This window comes from Pelobates fuscus, chromosome 3, assembly GCF_036172605.1.
Source record: "Pelobates fuscus isolate aPelFus1 chromosome 3, aPelFus1.pri, whole genome shotgun sequence".
Lineage (NCBI taxonomy): Eukaryota > Metazoa > Chordata > Amphibia > Anura > Pelobatidae > Pelobates > Pelobates fuscus.
This window is the reverse complement of record NC_086319.1, coordinates 298,655,713-298,669,027: the sequence shown is the minus strand read 5'-3', so window position 1 is coordinate 298,669,027 and position 13,315 is coordinate 298,655,713. Positions and strand designations below refer to the sequence as shown.

Genomic DNA, 13,315 nt, shown 5'->3' with positions numbered 1-13,315 from the left:
ACAGCACACACAGCACCCTCAGACACACACACAGCACCCTCAGACACACACACAGCACCCTCAGACACACACACAGCACCCTCAGACACACACAGCACCCTCAGACACACACAGCGCCCTCAGACACACACACAGCGCCCTCAGACACACACACAGCACCCTCAGACACACACACAGCACCCTCAGACACACACAGCACCCTCAGATACACACAGCACCCTCAGACGCACCCTCAGACACACACAGCACCCTCAGACACACACACAGCACCCTCACACACACACACACACAGCACCCTCAGACACACACACAGCACCCTCAGACACACACACAGCACCCTCAGACACACACAGCACCCTCAGATACACACAGCACCCTCAGACACACACAGCACCCTCAGACACACACACACACAGCACCCTCAGATGCACACAGCATCCTCAGACACACACAGCACCCTCAGACACACACAGCACCCTCAGACACACACACAGCACCCTCAGACACACACAGCACCCTCAGACACACACACAGCACCCTCAGACACACACAGCACCCTCAGACACACACAGCACCCTCAGACGCACCCAGCACCCTCAGACGCACCCTCAGACACACACAGCACCCTCAGACACACACACAGCACCCTCACACACACACACAGCACCCTCAGACACACACACAGCACCCTCAGACACACACAGCACCCTCAGACACACACACACACACACAGCACCATCAGATGCACACACACACACACACACACAGCACCCTCAGACACACACAGCATCCTCAGACACACACAGCACCCTCAGACACACACATCACCCTCAGACACACACAGCACCCTCAGACACACACACACACACACACACAGCACACACACACACAGCACCCTCAGACACACACATCACCTTCAGTCACACAACACACTCACACACAGCACACTCTCACACATATACAACACACACATGTATGTATAATATATAAAATAACACTCAGTAAGTTAACAGACAAAAAAATAGAAACATAGAATGTGACAGTAGATAAGAACACCCTCACACACACACAGCACCCCTCTTACACACACACTACAATCCTCACACACACACACAGCACACCCAACACACTGCGCCCTTCACACATACAATACGTCCAAATATATATATATATATATATATATATATATATATGTGTGTTTGGACGTATTGTTTGTGTGAAGGGTGCAGTGTGTTGGGTGTGCTGTGCGTATGTGTGAAGGGTGCAGCATGCGTAATATTATTATTATTGCCATTTATATAGCACCAACAGATTCTGTTGCGCTTTACAATATTATATACTACAGCACCACTACACACATTACGCTCCAGATACACGCTAGATCCCTTACCCTATTTACACTCTGAATCCTCTATACAAACACACACACAATCTCCTATACACACTCTGGGTCCTTTACACACAAGATCCCCTACACACACTGCACCACCTACACACATTCCTTGTAAGCAAACACATACTACATTCTCTAAACACACACTCTTTACAACCCCTACACACACTACAGCCCGTATGCACACACTCGCTACATCCCCTATACACACTATGCCCCCTATAAACACTCGCTACAGCCCCTAGTCCCACATATTAAACCACAAACACAAATTAAATTGACCTATTTACACAATACCACACCACAATCAACTTACTCAACACACACGCAATCCCACAAGCAGGCTCCAAACACATGCACCATACGCTTTTCTGGCCCTTTTGTCCTCTGGTATCCCACTTATGGAGACACCAGAGACAAGTTAAAAGCAAACACAGCGCAAGCTTGTTATTAAATTTGCTTGCACTGTGCAGAACAAATACAGGGCCTTTTTCTAATGCTAGAGCTCCTCAGCAGGGCTTTGCGCATTGCACTAATATGCTCACTTTGAAAGGGGGTGTGCTTGTCATTAGTGATGACAAAACATACCCTCTCTGGCCCCGCCCCTTTCTCAGGGGGCCGCTGTGATTGAAAAATGCCCGGGCCGACTTTTTTTCCCAGTCCGGCCCTGCAGGGGCGTACCTGGAGCATTTGGCACCCGGGGCGGATCCTTTATTTGGCACCCCCCTCCCCAACTTTGAAATGTAAAAAACAGCTGCAATTTTTTTTTAAATGTATGTTTATGCAGTGTGTGTATAGTGTGTAAAGTGTGTGTATATTGTGTGTATAGTGAGTGTGTATAGTGTGTACAGTGTGTGTATATTGTGTGTATAGTGAGTGTGTATAGTGTGTGTGTATAGTGTGTATAGTGTGTGCAGTGTGTGTATAGTGTGTGTATGCAGTGTGTGTAGTGTGTGTGTATAGTGTGTGCATAGTGTGTGCAGTGTGTGCATAGTGTGTACAGTGTGTGTGTATATTGTGTGTATAGTGTGTGTAGTGTGTGTATAATGTGTGCAGTGTGTGCAGTGTGTATGTAGTGTGTGTGTATAGTGTGTGCATAGTGTATGCAGTGTGTGCATAGTGTGTACAGTGTGTGTGTGTAGTGTGTGTATAGTGTGTGTATAGTGTGTATGCAGTGTGTGTATAGTGTATGCAGTGTGTGTATAGTGTGTGCAGTGTGTGTATAGTGTATGCAGTGTGTGTATAGTGTGTGCAGTGTGTGTATAGTTAGTGCAGTGTGTGTATAGTGTATGCAGTGTGTGCAGTGTGTATGCAGTGTGTGTAGAGTGTGTATAGTGTATGCAGTGTGTGTATAGTGTGTGTATAGAGTGTGCAGTGTGTGTACAGTGTGTGTGTATATTGTGTGTATATTGTGTGTAGTGTGTGTATAGTGTGTGCAGTGTGTGTATAGTGTGTATGCAGTGTGTGTCCCCAAGCCCCTAGTCACACAACCAAATAAAAAAGCCCCTACCTACCCCCCTCACCCTAAAAAATAGTGAAGGGGGAATAAAATTACTACCCTGTAAAGTAAAATTCAACTTACTATTCAACGTCTTCTTCTAAAATCTTCATTTTTTTAGCCCCAAAAAAGGCCAAATAAAAAGCCATCATACCCGTCGAACTTAAAAATAAAATAAAAAACCCGAGCACAAAAAAAAAATTAATCCATCTTCACCCATGGAGGGCTCCGTGTCAGTGTTTATCAGGGATCCTTAGGATAGGTGTCAATCCATATCTGCCAAGTGACCCTATGTAGGGGGAACAGTCCCTATTCTGCTCTGTGTCAGTGTCTGGAGGGAGTATCTGCAGTAACACAGAGTGTCTGGGGGTAGTATCTGCAGTAACACAGGGTGTCTGGAGGGAGTATCTGCAGTAACACAGAGTGTCTGGGGGTAGTATCTACTTGTAACATTTATATGCACTAAAAAAAAAAAATAATAAATTGAAAAAAAAATAAAAAATGGTTGCAGCTTCCGAATTAATCTAAAATGGATGCTGTCCAGTAGGTGGGAGGGTCTGCTAGGGAGGGTGTGCTGCTGATTGGCTGTAATGTGTCTGCTGACTGTGAGGTACAGGGTCAAAGTTTACTCAATGATGACGAATAGGGGGCGGACCGAACACCGCATGTGTTCGCCCGCGGTGGCGGACGCGAAAATGCTATGTTCGCCGGGAACTATTCGCCGGCGAACAGTTCGGTACATCACTACATATATATTTATTTTATATTATATATAAATATACATATATTTATATATATATTTAATCAATATAATTCTACGTGTATTTTTATATTAATATATATATATAATTATATATATTAATATTAAAATACACTTAGATAGTGTATGTGTACGCATGTATATGTGTATATATATATACTTAGATCATATATATAATAAATATATATATGACCTAAGTATATATATATTTTTAAACTGTTTTAAAATCTTTTATTTTACAGTTTTAAGGTAGCAGGGGGAGTACCTGTAATTACAGGCACTCCACCTGCTGGCATTGCGGTAAATGGCTATGCCGTCCATGTGATCGTGAGGTCCTCGCAAGGACCTAACGATTACATGGCCCAGGAGGGCCGGAACGGGAGCAGGGTGACTCCCTGGGATGCCAGGTGAGTCCCCACACCGCAATCGTCGTCGTGGGATCGCCGGCAACCCGGTAAGTACATAGAGCCGGGTCCCCAAGGACGGCATAGCACGCCCGCCGTCCTTAAGGGGTTAAATACTTTTTTAAAAATATATTTATTGTAACAAATAAAAGTAAACATATTTTATTTAAAGTAAAAAAGTAATATGGTCACAAATTATTATATAACTTTGCACTATTTTTACATGAATGATGTGGAAAGTACATATATATATTTTTTTTGTGTTGATAATATTCTGAAATTGGGGTTTCATCAAGTATTTAATAGATTAATTCCTATATAAGATGGTACCATCTTTTTTTCTTCTCTGTTCTCTTATTTTTTTATTCTTTTTAGTTTTTTTTTTCATTTTGGCATGTATTAAGGATTATTTATAAAATTTGAGTTGCAAGGATATGGGATTAATAGTTTTTTGTTTAGGCCGGGGGTAGTCAACCTTTTTCTACCTACCGCCCACTAATGCATCTTTCTTGATGGAAAAATGTCCTTACCGCCCACCATTTTCCGATTTTTTTTTTAGTGCAAGTGCGGAATATTTTTTAGAAAAGAGGGTGTTTAAAATAAATAAATGTACGTACATTTATCTTTTATTTCTACTTAATGCATGTTTATAATTTTTTTACTTTATCAGGTTTAATGAGAAAACAGTAAAGTAAAATGAAATTACCTTTAACTAGTGATTAATGAGATCCTTGAGGCTGATGCTGCGAGACTAAATATTTGATATCTGGTTCGATTTTCGTAAGGAACAAACAAAGGTTTCCTCTTTCGGTGATATTCAGACGGTATCTCTGTTTGCTCATAATATGAGCAAACATACTCTGCTCCTTCTTTCTCCTATTCTACAAGTACTCTGTTCCTTCTTTCTCCTATTCTGCAAGTACTCTGTTCCTTCTTTCTCCTATTCTGCAAGTACTTTACTCCTATCTCCTTTTTTTACAAGTAGTTTGCTCCTTCTTTCTCCTCCTATTCTACAAGTACTCTGCTCCTTCTTTCTCCTTTTTTACAAGTACTTTACTCCTTCTCTCCTATTCTACAAGTACTTTACTCCTTCTCTCCTATTCTACAAGTACTTTACTCCTTCTATCTCCTTTTTTTACAAGTACTCTGTTCCTTCTTTCTCCTATTCTACAAGTACTCTGCTCCTTCTTTCTCCTTTTTTTTTACAAGTACTCTGCTTCTTCTTTCTCCTATTCTGAACAAGAGTTGCTATCCCTATTTAACACACAGAGCTGTGATACTCTGAGATGGTTCTTAAGGCTCTTATTCATGTTTAACACAATCATATGTTAAACAATGTACACTATTTGGTGTTGCATATATATTCTTTTTAAAGAATTTCCTACGAGGTTGATCTACATATGATTGGAAGGTGTGGTGGAAGAGCTACGACCATTTTGTTATATGTAAATATATGTAAATATATGCCATTTCAAAGCTGTTGTTTACAGCAGACACTTACTCCCTTACACTTACAAATCACTGTGTTTAATAACATCCGTTTCATGTTTGCAAATCTCATTCACTTGCCTTTAAGGAAGTGAACAATGTTTGTAACTAATATTCAATGACACTGTGTCTGCTTGTTCCCAAGCCCCATGATTTCACAGGCACCTTCCCTATCAGATGTCTGCCCAGTCGTTAGGCTTAAACATTTTGTAGATATTGTTGGGGCACAGGGCATAAAAAAGCTTTTATTGGGAGTCTTATTGACAGCCACAGGGTTTTCATATATTTAACTATTTAGCATGGCACAGGCCAGCCACTGCATAATTAACCATTGCATTGCCAAGGGTTATGTAACTATTTACCCTCTGGCTGCTAGCACTGCCAGTGGCTAAATCGTTTGGATTTTGTTTAAAATTCATGCCAGAACTGGGGACAGGACTGTAAAATCCAGACATTGGGGCAAGAACTGTAAAATCTGGACATTGTTAACTACTGTGAATAATGTCTGGAAGTTAATAGGATTAAAATATGTTTCAAAACACAAGTTAATTTACTGTATAGAGTCAAACACCCCCTTTTTTTAGCGACAACAGACCTTCTAATGTAATTTCCCCCAGTGCACAGAGTTATGAATGTAATAAGCAGGTTGTTAGTTTACTGTATTCGGTGACAGGATACAAGGCCTTTTATGAAGACTGGATTATTTCCTGAGTTTCTAGAGCCTCAGGCACTTCTGCTGACAAGCATTCAGCTTCCTAATGTATAGTGTAAGTTATACAGGGGGACAGATCCTGATAGTGGCGTGTAATTCACTACAATATGAAGATCTCACAGTTAAATACAAGGTGAAGTGAAGAATTTAATAAGAAGCAGAGTATGACATGGCTGAGAAACACAGTGACAAGCTGTATATGTATATAAATATATCAAAACTCCACACACCAAGCTCATTTTGGTTTTGTGCTGATCCAGAAATGGACGCTAAATTTATAATCTCAATGTTCAGAATTAAAGCTCTTCAGGGATGATACAAAAAAACCTCCGGATTAATTAGTGGCGCATTTTACCTCTCTCCTGTGTATCCCGCGGCACACTGACACCTTCCAGTCACTGGATCGCACTGTCCACCATTGTGGCACTGGCACTCATGGCTGCAGTTCATCCCATATTTCCCAGACGGGCATGGCTGAGCACAGACAGAGCCCTGTGAAGAGGAGAATAGTAAAATAATAGTGATATTCTCTGGTTATGAGAAGGAGATGACTGGAATCCTTTATATGATGTTACGACAGACAATACAATAGGTATGTAGCACAAACATGATCTGTACCGTCCATCCTGCAGGACATGCACACTCTCCGGTCACATGGTGACATACTCCGCCATTCTGGCAAGGACAGCGCAGCTCACATAACGCCCCATGGCTGCCTGGAGGGCAAAGCTCTTCACAGCTAGAGTGGGTATAAATACACCACATATTATAACATGCTTAATTACCCCACCACTAGTATTCATGAACATATGTAATCTTAACAGCGTATCTCTCATGACATGTAAACACTCACAAAGCTCCTGTGTATCCTGGAGCACAGTGGCACTCGCCGGTCCTGTGGTTACATGTTGCTCCATTCTGGCATTGGCACCTAAGTTGGCAGGCTTTTCCATAGGCGCCAGGGTCACATAGGTCCTCACAACGCCACCCTCTGTAACCCTCTGAGCACACACAAGCACCAGTTATAGGATTACAGAGCGCTTCATTTTGACACTGGCAGCGATTACTGCAGTGAGGGCCCCAGTGCTCACTGTCGCAGCCTGCAAATAGAGACACAACAGAAATAAATAAGTTATTATAGTGAAACATAAAATACACACAGAAAGTTCTTTAGCAAACTCAACATACCCAATAAGGACAAGCACAGCATGTATTAATACAGCTATTTAATAAATACTGCGGTGGCAATTCGTTTTTCTATTTATAAATTAGCCATATATAAACTGTAGTCTGTGGTACACGCTACAAGATGGCGCCTGCCACTGCAGCACCGTCCCTTCTGTTCTTTGTATCAGGCAGGATAGTAAGGTGAGGAGAATCATAAAGCTATGTTATGAAACAAAAACAAAGGATATGAGAATTCTGAGAACGGATAAAAGCTTAGAGGAACTCAGTAGCTTGCCCTTCGGTAAATTCCTGCTCAGGTCTCAAAATACTTTGTGCTCCCTTGTGCCATTACAGAGTGAACATATCTGAAGCATATCAGACGGATTCCACTTGTAACAAAAAACTATTTTGAGACCCGAGTGGAGATTTACCCGAATGGAAAGCTACTGAGTTCCTCTAATGCATTGCATTAACTTGGCTCTCCCTATGTTATGAAAGCCTGTTAGGGAATGGCAGAAAATATCACATTACCGTAATTTCATTTAGAAATTGACATGCTTTAGGGCAGTGCTATTTATTGTAATCACAATAAAATCACGATATGAACCTTTCAAATATTTTTACATGCCAGTCTGTCTGTCATTTTTATTTTTATTAAGCTTTGATTCACATCTATAGTAAGTCAGATCCAGGGAACACAGAAACCATTAACAATAGTAGCTAACAAAAAGGCTAAATGTGTTTTTTGCATCAATAAGTTCACTGAGTGCGCTGCTGTTTGGGAAATATATGTTGGTCATAGATAAAAACAACAAAAAAAGGGCACTTACAGTTCTTGTAATGTAGTCTTCCAGCATCTTTGATAAAAAACAATACATAGTGGGGGATTAAAACATTACAAGTCTTGTGAGAGCTCTCTTTTTATATATATATATAAAGAGAGCTCTCACAAGACTTGTAATGTTTTAATCCCCCACTATGTATTGTATTTATATATATATAAACTTATATAGTATAAAACTATATGGACAAAAGTATTGGGACACACTTCTTAATTATTTAATTCTGGTGTTTCAATCAGACCCATTGCCACAGGTATATAAAATGAATCACACAGCCATACAGGCTGCCTTTTTTATGTTTTAAAGTTGCAGTGTAGATAAGAAGTGGATTTGATTAAGTTTGTTTGTGGAAATGAGCCTTACATTTGCAGTGTAGATGAGTCTAGCAGTGAACCTGAACAGTCACACTTTACCCGAACTCTGCGAAAAGTCGCCAATATTGTCTAGTTTTCTGGTGACAACAGTGATTTTTCCACTATTCTTACTCACCTGAGTAGGGGACCCAGTATGGGACACAAAAACAAAAGACCAAAAGCCAATAAGAGCCCACTGAGCCGAGATATTGGGGATCAATTCTTCAGTTCACAGAGGGCCGCATAGGAAAACATGGCACACCTTGATGAAGGCCGCAGTTGGCACAAAGTCAGGACCTAACCGGGTCACAGCGGTGCAGCTGAAGGTGATCCTTGCTGTCACATTACCTTATGTTGCCCAGATTGTTACACTGCTTGAGGAGGTCCCTGAAGGGGAGAGGGACTCTTCCCACGGTCCCACTCATCTCACCAGCGGTTCCGACGCTGGGCAATGTAGCCACGCCCTCTTTTATGACGCGGTGCGTGTGCACCAATATCATGACGCTAATGCCGTCACTGTCCGCCAAAATTAGTTGGGGGGGCGTGGCTATCAATTAAAGGCATAGACTATATAAAGCTCATTTTCTGTCTTCCCTGACTCGGCTTGTCCCTGACCATTCTTATTTTAACAATGTAAAACCCGGACATTCTAAGGACCGGTAAACGCTGTCTACTCTATTATCATATATTTGCGTGTTGGGTCACTAGAAATCGTGACACTTGCTGAGCTACATGAGAACATTGCAGGTGATATGGCCTACTTAAGAAGACCGTTGAGAGCGCCTCCACCAAGATCATATAGCTGGAAACCTCCCATAGTACTCATAACTCTAGACTGACTGTGGCGGACAAGGGGATGGTGGAATTGCAACACCATCTACAAAGGGCCAACAGCAGTACAGATCCCCTAGATCACAGGCGGCAGTATAAACTCAAGATCAGGGGAGTACCAGAATCGCTGGGGTTCACACACCCTGGTGCCTTTCCTACCACCTAAGCACGACAGGGCTGAGAAGATAAACAGTATGTTCCGCCTACCTAGCCCGGTGGATGCACCACCCTCTATAGCTCTGGATTTCAGCCTCTGTTTCCAGTCCCTACAGGACAAGGCCCTACTCCAGACAACGGGGAAAGACACCAATCTCCTTTGAGGGAGCCACGTAACTGATCTTCCCAGACCTCATGAAGAACACTCTGGCCTGGCACTGGTCTTTGCAGCCTCTACTACAAGCCATGCGGGCCAAGGAGACCTCTTACAGATGGGGCCTGCCTCGTGGCATCATGTTCATTTCTCAAGGCAAGAGTTACCGTGCAGGCACCTACCAAGAACTGGAGGATAATCTACAAGCATTGGGCATAGATTAACCGACTGGGGCCGCAGGGACAGGCTTAACCCGCGGAGTCCCTATACGGCTAGTGACTCACTAATAGCAACCACCAAATTGCATATTTTCCACTTCTAGTTTTAAATTGGTCCATTTTTCTTGTTTCATATTTCTTTTTTTCTGTTCTTTATTACCACTACATTTGCAGGGCAACTTCACAATTAGGCTATTTTACTGCCTACTAAAAGCTCTCATAGGGCCCTATGGGACAAACCCTTAAGTTTTTTAGAAGCCAGTGTTTATCTTCTTTTATAATTAAAAAACCTCACTCCAAATAATTTAGCGGGCAAAGAGTAGGCATCATTCTATCTCTTTCCGAAGATTCACACTTAGATGTCATGGTTGTCTCGATGTATGCCTTTGATCTGCATTGCTTACTTGTCTATATCTTACTTATATGTGAAGTGAGAAAAATAAAGAATTAAAAAAAAAAAAAAAAACCTAATTTGCAGTGTAGAAATGAAGTGGATTTGATTCAGATGGTTTGTGCAATTGGTGAAATATTGGTGGAACATTGGTGAAAAAAATGGACTCAGTGAAGAGCTCAGTGAATTCAAGCATGGTATTGTGATAGGATGCCACCTTTGAAATAAATCAGTTTGTGAAATGTCATCCCTGCTAGATATTTCCCGGTCAACTGAAACTGGTGTTATTGGAAAGTGGAAGAGGAGCAACTCATCCACGAAAAGGAAGACTGTCACCGAGTATTAAGGCTCATGGTGCGCAAAAGTCACCAACGCTCTGCTAATTCCATAGCTGAAGAGTTCCAGACTTCAACTCGCATTAATATCAGCACAAAAACTGTGAGGCAGGAGCTTCATGTAATGGGTTTCCAAAGCCAGGCAACTGCATGCAAGCCTCACATCACCAGGTACAATGCCAAGCATTTAATAAAGTGGTGTTAATCACACTGCCACTGAACTCTGGAGCTGTAAAAACGTGTTCTGTGGAATGACAAATCACGCTTGTCTGGCAGTCTGATGGGCGAGACTGGGTGGAGGGGTATTGGTATGGGGGCTGTATTTCAGAGGTTGGCCTATGCCCCTTACTTCCAGTGAAGGGAAATGTTAATGCTTCCGCATACCAAGACATTTTGGAGAATGCTATGTTTCCAACTGTGTAGGAACAGTTTGAGGAATGTCCATAAAGCAATGGTTGGATGAGTTTGGTGTAGAAAAACTTGGCCCTAACCTCAACCCCATCGAACAACATTGGGATGAACTGGAACAGAGATTGCGAGTCAGGCCCTCTTTTCAAACATCAGTGCCTGACCTCAAAAGTACTTCACTGGATGAATGGGAAAAAATTCCCACAGAAACACAAAAATGTTGTGGAAAGCCTCCCCAGAGGAATGGAAGCTGTTATAGCTGCAAAGGGGAGACCGATTACATATTAATATCTATGTATTTAGAATATAATGTCATAAAAGTCCATGTTGGTGTAATGGTAAGGTGTCCCAATACTTTTGTCTTTTGTGTGTGTGTGCGTGTATATATATATATATATATATATATATATATATATATATATATATATATATAGATCCCTGTGCTTAATCCAAATTGTATATAAAACAAAAGAACATCTAGTAGCACTCCACAGTGACAGTCCTAAATACCAACACATGTTTTTTTTGTTTTTTGTTTTATCAATCTCTGGTATCTGCTGCCATAATGAACAGCGCTGATGTCACCGGTAAAATGGAACAAAAAACAAACTCTCCTTAGTTATCATTCTAACGAAAAAATTCTGGTTTGGGGAACTGTTTTTCTGCACTACTGGGTATAGTCAGAAATATAATATTATAAGATCTGTGGATGTCTGCGTAGCGTATCTGCTTGTATTGTTGTACACTGAATGCCATAATCTTTAATATCTGTTGCAGTATTGTTACATTATATGTCTACTAACATAACAATAATATCTAAATTGTACATTTAATATACTGAGCCAACAGCTAGCTGTAACATATTTCTTTTTAATACTATTTTTCATTACCCTGCAATACATTTGAAATGTATTAGGACCAGATCTGCTCACCTCTTCACTCACATGGTAAAATAAAACCATTGTGCAGTAATATGGAGCTGTATTTAGTTACCTACACATTATGAATGTCAACTTGATTTTCTAAACGGAAAGAACAGGGGGGTAGAGTTACACATACTAACACTTGGCAGAAAGAACATCCACGGCTGCATTAATCATAAGGCAAATAAAGCAGACATGTAGAATATAATTCCCTTTACTTTCCAACTATGCATGATCCACAAAGATTTTTACCATGGTGAGTTTAAAAAAAATACATTTTTTTTACAGTGGATATATGAAGTCTACACGTTTTTGAAATTTAAAGACAGAAATAACAACAATGTAAAAGGCAGATTTTTCCATCTGTAGTGAGGTCCTCCAACAAACAAAACCCCAAAGAAAAAAAGCTATAATATAGGTTTAATATATATTAAAAGGACACTGTAGTTACCAAAACAAGTTTTGCTTAATGAAGCAGTTTTGTTTATAGATCATGCCTCTGAGGTTTCACTGCTCAATTCACTGCCATTTAGGAATTCAATTACTTCTGTTTCTGTTTATGCAGCCCTAGCCAGAGTCTGAATGAAAACAAATTGAAATCTGAATGAAACCAGATATAACTTACTTTAAACGTTTTTATCTCCTGCTCTGTAAATTTAACTTGTACTACATATAGGGTCTAGCAAGATATTTAAAGAGCAGGAGATAAGACATTATAAATTAAACAGAATTTGCAATAAAGGAAGTGTAAACATTAGATGACTCTTTACAGGAAGTGTCGGGGAAGGCTGTGTAAGTCACATAGAGGGAGGTTTAACTAGGGCTGCATACACAAAGTGTTTTAACTCCTAAATTGCAGAGAACTGAGCAATGAGACTGCTGGGGCATGATCTATACACCAAATCTGCTTCAATGAGCTAAAGTTGTTTTGGTGACTATAGTGTCCCTTTAATTCTTAGGAACATTTTAAATAATTAATAAACAGATAACTAACTAATCAATAAATCAATATATATATATATATATATATATATATATATATATATATATATATCAGAAAAAACATACAGCACCTTGAATTCAAGAGCTATTGTCAGCATGCCGCTATCCTAATGGAGTGAATTCACAATTGTCAATCAACCATCTAAATTGGATGGAACAGACAATGTTAATGTAACATAAGACTTGCTTCATTCTGCAGCACAGCCATGTCTCATCTTTTCTCAACATTTTCCAGATGGGAAGGTACATGGCGTAGCTCAACCAGAGAGAACAGTGTGTG

At 40.7% G+C, this 13,315-nt stretch overlaps 1 protein-coding gene across 3 annotated transcripts in view; it reads right to left on the bottom strand.

Annotated features, from left to right (window-relative positions):
• MEGF11 (multiple EGF like domains 11) overlaps nucleotides 1–13,315 on the bottom strand; it is a 409,367-nt gene that overhangs the window by 127,942 nt on the left and 268,110 nt on the right. For all 3 annotated transcript variants that reach the window (XM_063448765.1, XM_063448767.1, XM_063448766.1), the window contains exons 6-8: nucleotides 7,109–7,355; nucleotides 6,874–6,994; nucleotides 6,611–6,747 (exon numbers count right to left, since the gene is read on the bottom strand). In XM_063448765.1, coding sequence (XP_063304835.1) covers nucleotides 6,611–6,747; nucleotides 6,874–6,994; nucleotides 7,109–7,355 — 505 coding nt within the window. The remainder of the gene's footprint in view (nucleotides 1–6,610; nucleotides 6,748–6,873; nucleotides 6,995–7,108; nucleotides 7,356–13,315) is intronic.